Here is a 10,574-nt window from a genome sequence, read left to right on the forward strand (position 1 = left end):
TGATATGAAATTTTGACTTTACATGCTCATTTTCAAACAGACTTTGCTAAATAAAGTATATAATAATATTTATAAAAATAACAACAATAACTGAATTAAAATCCCCAAACTATAGGTAGCCATAGTTTGTTTTATTACGTTCCAGACACCTTTAGTTCACCTTCCACCTTTAGTTCACCTTCCACCTTCAGATGTTGACCACAAAGACCCCAGCTAGAAAATGTCTGTCCCAACACAGCTGACACAATCATATATATATAATTGTGTCAATTATATATATATATTATATATAATATGTATATATATATGTATATATATATGTATATGTACATATATATATATACATATATATATATGTACATATACATATATATATACATATATATATATGATTGTGTCAATTATATATATAATGTTATATATAACACTTATCAAAACGTGTGCACATTATGTGCTCTACGAGGCGGATATGAAAATAATAAAGGACAGAATCTAATGCCAGACACACGCACATTTCCAAACAAATATAAATAAACCCCAACGTGGTCTGAAAACTACAAGTAGCCTACAGATCTGATCTAACAGGAAGTCACTTTTTCTGTGACTTCCTGTAAATTCAGTTAAGGCTGCGTCTACTCTCCAGGCGAGGCGCAGTTCAGCAGGAGCCTGCTGACGGTGACGGTGACGGTACTGGACAGCAGAGACACGGGGACTGGACAGCAGAGACACGGGGACTGGACCAGCAGAGACATTGTGAGACACTGTGAGTGGACCAGCAGAGACACTGTGAGTGGACCAGCAGACACACTGTGAGACACTGTGAGTGGACCAGCAGAGACACTGTGAGACACTCTGAGTGGACCAGCAGAGACACTGTGAGTGGACCAGCAGACACACTGTGAGACACTGTGAGTGGACCAGCTGTCTCTCTACTCCTCAGCGGGACAGAGCGGGTGAAACTAAAGCAGAACGTCATCAGTTGGAGTGAGTTCGCCTGCGGTATTGTGGGAGATTAACCTTCCTCTATTTGTTCTTTTCGAGTTACCTGTTCATTTTTTAATAAGCTCTGTTATGAGAATGATGTTTTTAATAAGCTGTTATGAGGATGATGTTTTTAATAAGCTGTTATGAGGATGAATATGTCAAAGTGAACTGGTCTCGCTGAATGTTCCGCCCTCAGCTCGTTCACACGGATAGTTTTATTCAACACAGCTTTTGCTGACAAAATACGCCAAACTACAGGAAAGCCGTCGACATTAAGAATCAAAATGTTGCTTTGGGAATTACTCAAAACCATAGACTGCATCGAAATGACTAACATGATCTTTACTTTCGTTTTCATGCACTTGAAGTTAAGTTTCGTTTCTCCCTCGCAGCCTCACCTGACCTCACCTGACGTCACCTGACGTGTCCTGATGGCGGAAATGGACGAGGGTCATTTTTCTCTGTTGAGTCTGGAGGATGAGCTGACTTGCAGCATTTGTCTGAGTCCCTTTAGCTGTCCGGTGACCATCCCCTGCGGACACAACTTCTGCCAGGACTGCCTCCTCGCCACCTGGAAGGACTCCTACAGCTGTCCTCAGTGTCGGACCCACTTCGCCACCAAACCAGAGCTGAAGAAAAACACGGTCCTCAGCACCGTCGTGGAGACCTTCAACCTGAGGACGAACCAAAGCGAGCCCGGCCCGATGGTAGAGGAGAGCAGAGCGGAGAAAGAGGACGTCATACATTGTGATACGTGTATGGAAGCAGAAGCGTCCCAGACCTGCCTCACCTGCATGGCCTCTTTCTGTGAGGAGCACCTGCGGCCTCACCGGGACAACCCCACATTTCGTCTCCATCAGCTGAGTGAGCCTGTCGGCGACCTGTCGAAGCGGATCTGCCCGGACCACCACAAGCTGATGGAGCTCTTCTGCAGCCAACATGGCCGCCCAATCTGCAGCCTCTGCCTCCAGCTAGTCCACAAAGGATGCTCCTTCATCACCCCCGAGGAGCAGAGGAACCTGAAAGAGGTGTGTGTGTGTGAGAGAGTCAGTTTTCATTTGACAGGAGTCTCACTACAGTCTGGATATGAGCTACACTGCGCTAATTGGTCTCGCTGCGCTGATTTGACATTGTGAGAGATATGCTTGTTCCCTTTCTTGCAGAGACCGAGACAAGAAGATTGATACCTCTCATGACTATAAAAGTCACCGTAAATAGGAGCCAGCAGCCGGTTAGCTTAGCTTGACATTAAGACCAGAAACATGAGGACCAGCCAGCCTGGCTCTGTTCGTAGGTACAATAACCTGTTCATTAGTGAGCGTGGAGGTGCTGATAGGCAAATATTGTTACCTTTGGACGGAGCCAGGCTGGCTGTTTCTCCCTGTTTCCTGTCTTTGTTGGCTGCTGGCTCCTGCTACACACTACAGACATACAGTATCAATCTTCCCATCTAACTCTCTCTAACATACATTTATAAGTTAACTTATACATACAGACAATGCAAGAGAGAAATCAATGAATGTCTGAGTCATTCTCAGACTATTTCACTAGACTGTTGTTATAAATACACTTTAGTAACATTCAAGGATTCAAGGATGATTATTTCCATTCTGCAACACAGGGTTGCACAACATAATGCAGTTGTAGCCTAGTCCATTTATGCTACAAATGACAAAACAAAGAAAAGGCTGTGGTGCATAGTGTAGTGTAACTTTGAATATGTTTGAGCAACAAGCATCATTGATGTAAACACAAAGTCTTGCGCTCTGTCCCGTCAAGGGCAGTTTGATCCGGGATGCCACGATGGAGCCAGGTCTCTGTAAAGAGGGTGACACTTGGTTCTGCTGTTTTAAGAGTAAGCTGCAGGAATAACACAAATGGTGTACATGCAATATAAAAAGCACTGTTTGCATTGTGCTCTAAGCCAGTGGTTCTCAATGTTTTAAGTGTCAAGAACCCCTAATTGAGGGGGACTTCAGGGACCTCCATCTGAAAAGATTTTGTTTTTTAGATATGAATAAGACCAGAATTATATAGGCGTCAACTATAGTAGAGGAGATAACAGTGGAGGAAGTGAAACCATCAGAATAGTCACTCTTGTGACTCTTACTGATATTTGGCTCACTTCTATATTGAATTAAACAGTGAAAATAAACTATTCCTTCTTATTTTGGGGACCCCCTGGAACTCCCTCAAGGACCCATCGGGGTCCCCGGACCCCTGGTTGAGAACCACTGTTCTAGGCCTTCCATTGAGGCTGTGGTGAGCAAGTGAGCAGGGTCATACCAAACATTACATAATAGAGCGCTACAGGTATGACCTATTTTTATAGGCCAACCAGGAAGTCAGCATCGCCCTGGTTCCCTCCACAAAAAGCCAACAGGATTGTTCCAATGGGTTTTGGATTATTGCAGAAGATAAGCTCTGTGGCTAACACAGTTTTATGATACTTACACACATAGGCAAAATTGTTGGTACCCTTCCATTAAAGAAAGAAAAACCCACAATGGTCACTGAAATAACTTGAAACTGACAAAAGTAATAATAAATAAAAATTCACTGAAAATTAACTAATGAAAATCAGATATTGTTTTTGAATTGTGGTTCAACAGAATCATTTTAAAAAACAAACTAATGAAACTGGCCTGGACAAAAATGATGGTACCCCTAGAAAAGATGTAAAATAATTTGACCATAGGGACATATTAAACTAAGGTGTGTCCTGTAAATAGCATCACAGGTGTCTTCAAACTTGTAATCAGTCAGTCTGCCTATTTAAAGGGTCAAAAGAAGTCACTGTGCTGTTTGGTATCATGGTGTGTACCACACTGAACATGGACCACAGAAAGCTAAGGAGAGAGTTGTCTCGGGAGGTCAGAAGGACAATTATAGACCTTCATGTTAAAGGTAAAGGCTATAAGACCATCTCCAAGCAGCTTGATGTTCCTGTGACTACAGTTGCACATATTATTCAGAAGTTTAAGGTCCACGGGACTGTAGCCAACCTCCCTGGACGTGGCCACAAGAGGAAAATTGATGACATATTGAAGAGACGGATAATACGAATGGTAACCAAAGAGCCCAGAACAACTTCCAAAGAGATTAGAGGTGAACTCCAAGGTCAAGGTACATCAGTGTCAGATCGCACCATCCGTCACTGTTTGAGCCAAAGTGGACTTAATGGAAGACGACCAAGGAAGACGCAAATCATAAAAAAGCGAGACTGGAATTTTCCAAAATGCATATTGACAAGCCACAAAGCTTCTGGGAGAATGTCCTTTGGACAGATGAGACAAAACTGGAGCTTTTTGGCAAGTCACATCAGCTCTATGTTCACAGACGCAAAAATGAAGCATACAAAGAAAAGAACACTGTACCTAATGTGAAACATGGAGGAGGCTCAGTTATGTTCTGGGGCTGCTTTGCTGCATCTGGCACAGGGTGTCTTGAATCTGTGCAGGGTGCAATGAAATCTGAACACAACCAAGGCATTCTGGAGCGAAATGTGCTGCCCAGTGTCAGAAAGCTTGGTCTCAGTCGCAGGTCATGGGTCCTCAAACAGGATAATGACCCAAAACACAGCTAAAAACACCCAAAAATGGCTAAGAACAAAACATTGGACTATTCTGAAGTGGCCTTCTATGAGCCCTGATCTAAATCCTATTGAACATCTGTGGAAGGAGCTGAAACATGCAGTCTGGAGAAGGCACCCTTCAAACCTGAGACAGCTGGAGCAGTTTGCTCACGAGGAGTGGGCCAACATACCTGTCGACAGGTGCAGAAGTCTCATTGAGAGTTACAGAAATCACTTGATTGCAGTGATTGCCTCGAAAGGTTGTACAACTAAATATTAAGTTAAGGGTACCATCATTTTTGTCCAGGCCAGTTTCATTAGTTTGTTTTTTAAAATGATTCTGTTGAACCACAATTCAAAAGCAATATCTGATTTTCATTAGTTAATTTTCAGTGAATTTTTATTTATTATTACTTTTGTCAGTTTCAAGTTATTTCAGTGACCATTGTGGGTTTTTCTTTCTTTAACGGAAGGGTATCAACAATTTTGCCTACGTGTGTACATGTTTTGTTAACTCATTTTCAGGTTTTCGGACTCCTTCCTGTAGCTCTCTGTTCTCGGTGTACTGAATGTGTGTTCCTACATCTGTCTTTGTAGTTTGACCTCAGAGAGAAGTTGGCTTTGCTGGACGGGAAGATTGAGAAGACCGAGACTGTAATGTTTCAAATGAATGACACACAGAGCAAACTGAAGGTAATCTTTATCTGATACATTTCTCGTTTTTCACAAGAACAGGAAACAAATTAATAAGTGATTCATTTGCTAAGGAAACTGTGATGGCAATTACATCATGTCAGTTTGTCTATTTACTCGTTCCTGTATTTATTTATGGCTCGTCTCGTGGTCCACGCCTAGGACGCAGTAACCAACACGAAGACAGCATTGGCAGCTGTGTTTCAGCAGATGCGGGATATGTTGGCCCAAGAAGAACGCAAGGCTCAATATGAGGTGGACCTCGAGCTGGAGATTGGCCAGACGAAACTTCAGGACCTCATGAAGAGGTTAACTGAGAATACTGAGAGGATGACAAAAGCCAGAGAAGACATCAATAATCTGCTGAGTCAGTCCCAAACCCTGGCCTTTCTACAGGTGGGGTGAACAAATGGAGGGAAACTGAGGTTTAGCTTAAAGGCAAATGAGACAGAACAGACTGTACTGAAAGAGATCACAATTCAAATGGGAAAGTGGTCTCAGTATTTTATACACTTGGAATATTCTCATGTTTTTTAAAGGGCCCCTCTTCATGCATACCTGAGACAGGTATACATACCTGAGACAGGTATGCATGTTTCAGCCATCTCAATTTGTATTAAAGTGAATCTGTTGAATTTTCACCAGAGCTGCAGCAATTTGTTGATTAGTAGATCAACAGAGAATGAATCAACGACTATTGTGATAATTGATCAATCATTTTAGTCATTTTTTAAAGCACAGAACGCAGAACATTTGCTGGTTCCAGCTGCTCACATGTGAGACCTGGATGCTTTTCTTTGTGATGTATGACAGTGAATTAAATATCTTGGTCTTGGGCTGTTGTTTGAAATAAACAAGCAGTTTGAATACGTCAGCGTGGGCGGTCAGATAATGTGAAAGGTATTTTTCACTATTTTATGACATTTTAGTAACAAATCCATTATTGAGAAAATGAGATGTCAGTGAGTCGATAATTTAATTGCAGCTCTAATTTGAACATTTTTGACTTTGGCCCCAGTGGCACTGGCAAAAAAATGAGAACAATGCATGCTGCTACACCCCACACCTTTTTCATTTATTTATAGATAAATAAAGATATATCTTTATTTAGAATGTTTTAACCTTATGTGTTTATTCATTTTTTATTTTATTTTTATATCTTTATTTAGTTCGAAGAGACATAACAGGTGTGGCATGAAACAGACATTGGGTAACATGACGGGTGACAGTAACAGCAAAGTACTAATCTGGGGTTGGCCCTTTGATTTGGAGGGTGTGTGTGTGCTACGCCCTACACCTAATACAGCCATGTCTTGCACACACATCCTATTAATAAGTATTTTTCCCCCTTTGTTCCTCACAGGTTTCACTTGACTTGCCTCGGGCTATAAAGTTTGACCCTCACACGCCTCGAATCAACCTGGACTCCAAGAAGGTGACAGCAACACAGGCCTTTTCTGCTGCCCTGAAGGAGCACCTGACAGAGATCCTTAAACAGCCCGTTGAGGCCAGACTACCGATACTTAAACCAGGTGAATGTGCAGGTACATTTTTAGTGGGAGATTTTACATTTGGAGATGTTTTATGAAATTATAATGAAGCCAATCTTCAAATTTTGTTGCAGAACTCAACACTGGCATTGTTGCATCTGGTGAGTTTGTGTCATGGGACATACTGGAGATTAGACCAAATGCTGACTTTATTGTTTCTCTGTTTTGTGGTGGTGAGCTAACTGTTTAACATTATGATGTTGTAATGCAGTCCATTTACCATCCACAGATGAAAAAGCAGCTCCTGTCTGTTCTGGAAGTACTGGAAGTACTGGATCTCAGCCAGAATCTGGTATGTTCATGTCTGTGAAGATATTATCTAAATACAGGAGAACACATACCTACAATAAGGGCTGGGCCATATGGCTGAAATCTTCTATCCCAATACAGGTCACATCTTCATTTATATCATGATGTAGCATGTTATCTAGTTATTCCATAAATAAATAGTAGGGCTGTCAATCGATTCAAATATTTAATCCAAATTAATTTCATGATTGTCAATAGTTAATCGAAAATTAATTGCACATTTTTTATCTGTTCTAAATGTACCTTAAAGGGAGATTTGTCAAGTATTTAATACTCTTATCAACAGGGGAGTGGACAAATATGCTGCTTTATGCAAATGTATGTATATATTTATTATTGGAAATCAATTAACACAAAACAATGACAGATATTGTCCAGAAACCCTCACAGGTACTGCATTTAACATAAAACAATATGCTCCAATCATAACATGGCAAACTGCAGCCCAACTCGCCAAAACTTAGTGTAAGTTTGGAGCGTTATTTATTTTAGTATGACATGATTGGTACCAATGGATTCCTTATGTTTTCTAGTTACATATGATAGATAGATAGATAGATAGATAAATATGATAGATAGATAGATAGATAGATAGATAGATAGATAGATAGATAGATAGATAGATAGATACTGTATATAGTAACTTTATTGATCCCGAGGGAAATTGAAGTTTCCAGCATCATAGTTCCATAGTGCAAACTTATTAGTAAAAAGGTACAAGTTAGTAGTACAAAGTACAAAGTATAAAAAATATACCAGATATAAAACTACCAGGAGATGAAGAAAACTGTTAAAACTGAATATCGTGCAGGGTAACAACTGAGATACGGGACTATTAAAATGTGGATATGTTACAGGAAGTGATATAGTGCTGGATAATAAAATATAGGAGATATATAGTAGAGACCAGAGGTAGAGAGTTTTTAAAAATAGACTATAGTGCAGAATAAAGCTGTACATTGTTTGTAGAATACAGTAAAACCAGTCTATAAAGGTGCAGAGTAGAGCTGTTGGTGGTGTGCAGAGTTAAAAAGTCTATAAAGTGCACTGTGTGCATTAACTGTCCTCCTTTGTCCCCCCATTTTCAACATTGCCATAGAAATTATATAGAAATATACATAAAGTAGACGATATACATCGTCATATTGCCCAGCCCTACCTACATTATAATAAAATATCTGCCCATGTGTATGATAAACATACACATAAGTCTGCACACGTCGTAGCTTTGAATAAACAGAAACAAGATGCTATATTTGTGGATCTTTGCTAGTCAATTTGTGTGTGTATTGTGCGTACTGAATCTCTGAAGTTTGGATCAAATAATTTGATGATCATTTTGTAACACACGACTCTTCACAATGTGATAAAACACTTATGGGTGCACAGAATGTCTTCTCATATTACATTGTCTTGTTTCAGAAGTACCAAAGCCTCCAGAGGAGAAAATACAGCCCAGGTCCCACAGTCCAGCTCGTCCACCCATCCAGACGTACTTCCAGACAGTTTCTGTACCTTTTCATTCTTCTATGGGACCACCAGACGGCTGGACTCCCCCCCAGTATGCACAGGGCCAGCCACCAGGCTCTTATAGGTGGCCTGCATTTACGCCAGGACAAAAGACAAGTAAGTCAGATATAAACATACAATCATACACACAATATCAAGTTGTTGTATTGATCATGACAGTATACATCAGACCGGCACATACGGATACTTCACAAAAAGTCAAGGCCATGCCCTCAATTGGGGGAAAGAAGACTGAAGGACCCGAAGACTGCGATGCAATTTGATGCATGTTTGGATTGTAATTTTAGAGAAAAGTAAAAAGTAAAGTTCATATGCATTCATCTCTTGTTAACCAAACGTTTGTTTTATACACATGTCTAATAATTATTTTGCGATCTTGCCTGAAGTTCAGCGCTCACGATACCTTAATAAATGAAGGTTGTGGCCAGATATTGCTTATCCAGACTTCTATACATATCTGACTGAATCCCGTTAGGCTAAGTGTTGTCTGTAAACAACCAACGTGTTAATAACCAACTGTTTGATCTATAGGCTGGAGACGACAGTCTGATGCTGCTATAACGTTAATGTATGACTGTATCACTGCAGCAGCCTCACACTCAAGCTAACGTTAGCTAGCCATGCTAGTCACTGTCACCAGCATCATTTAGCCATTTAGCACACTGACAGTGAATATTCACGTATCGTATGAGCCTCAGATCTCAGTGTGAAAGCCTCGTTAACCTGCTACACAACAGCTGTTCATCATTTCCTCTCCTGTGACAGCGAGTTTCTTTCCCCAAAAGGGAGCGCAGCCTCGGAGAGGACGCCATGCTGGTCTGGTCTATAGCCTGGAGCCATAAAGCCATGCTGGTCTGGTCTATAGCTTGGAGCCATAAAGCCATTCTGGTCTGGTCTATAGCTTGGAGCCATAAAGCCATGCTGGTCTGGTCTATAGCTTGGAGCCATAAAGCCATGCTGGTCTGGTCTATAGCTTGGAGCCATAAAGCCATTCTGGTCTGGTCTATAGCTTGGAGCCATAAAACTCCTCTATTATATCTTTTTTAGGACACGGCAGGGGAATAAATTGGAGTTCAACATTTTTGGATTTATTGTTGGTGCAACCAGCTACACAGCAACCAACTACTCTTCAGCATAGCGTTATTACTGTTAGCGGTTAGTTTAAAGTAGAAGTGTGACATGTTTCACCTTCTTCTGTTCACTCTGTTACCGTCTATGAGGGACTCGGGATTGGTTTCCCCCAAAAGGGGGCATGGTCATGCGAGCCTACTCTTGATGACATATTGCCGGTCTGATGTATGCAGTGGGGGACTGAGATGAAACAATGGTCTGATTTGTGCAACACATAGAATACACCAATCTTCACTGTAATTATATCACTTTTATGCCAAAACTAATCAGAATAATTTAAAAGATGCTGTAATCACATAAAAAGTCTACATATAATTTAATTTAATATGCATTCTATGATTTATCCAAGGGGATAAATTGATTCAACTACCGAAAGGCCAATCAAGCGGCCGACCATGTCAAGGGAAAACTGAGAGAACGGAAACAACAGGAAAAAAGAAGAAAATCGTCTGCAAGCCGGTTCATAAAGCGGTCCCGAACAACGTTGGAGAAGCGTGCAACAGTACAGTAATGGGTACAAAATGGGCCCATGACTGCTAATCTACCATAAAGGTACATATTAGTTTCTATTAGTTTTAAGTACAAATTTGCACCCTTTCAGCCTGACTTGGAGTTAAAGTTACTGAAGTCAGTTAATGTAGCGCACTTACTGAAGGGTTCAGTATTCTTGAAATGAACCAGGTCATTTGGCATATCTAAAGTGTTTATACCACTTGCCTACATTGGACATTCTGGTCTTATAGTTTTAAAGGTGCAAATGGTCAGGGTACAGGAACTGCCTCCTGTCAGATTAATTTAGCTCG

The 10,574-nt window shown here is 40.8% G+C and overlaps 1 protein-coding gene across 1 annotated transcript; it reads left to right on the plus strand.

Annotated features, from left to right (window-relative positions):
- The first annotated feature begins 797 nt into the window (after positions 1-797).
- Positions 798-10,311, plus strand: LOC119484965 (E3 ubiquitin/ISG15 ligase TRIM25-like). The gene is made up of 9 exons (XM_037764157.1): positions 798-984; positions 1,377-2,012; positions 5,156-5,251; positions 5,414-5,647; positions 6,615-6,783; positions 6,876-6,902; positions 7,031-7,093; positions 8,533-8,736; positions 10,121-10,311. The coding sequence occupies exons 2-9, from the start codon at positions 1,416-1,418 to the stop codon at positions 10,309-10,311; spliced, it is 1,581 nt and encodes a 526-aa protein (XP_037620085.1). The 5' UTR covers positions 798-984; positions 1,377-1,415.
- Positions 10,312-10,574: the final 263 nt, after the last annotated feature.

Source organism: Sebastes umbrosus, chromosome 3 (assembly GCF_015220745.1).
Source record: "Sebastes umbrosus isolate fSebUmb1 chromosome 3, fSebUmb1.pri, whole genome shotgun sequence".
NCBI lineage: Eukaryota > Metazoa > Chordata > Actinopteri > Perciformes > Sebastidae > Sebastes > Sebastes umbrosus.

Excerpts from the sequence above, each read along its gene's own strand:
- LOC119484965 (XM_037764157.1), top strand. The coding sequence starts at position 1,416 with ATGGCGGAAATGGACGAGGGTCATTTTTCTCTGTTGAGTCTGGAGGAT. Across the intron at positions 6,903-7,030 it reads CACTGGCATTGTTGCATCTG|ATGAAAAAGCAGCTCCTGTC; the intron begins GTGAGTTTGTGT and ends TACCATCCACAG. Across the intron at positions 8,737-10,120 it reads TACGCCAGGACAAAAGACAA|GGGATAAATTGATTCAACTA; the intron begins GTAAGTCAGATA and ends GATTTATCCAAG.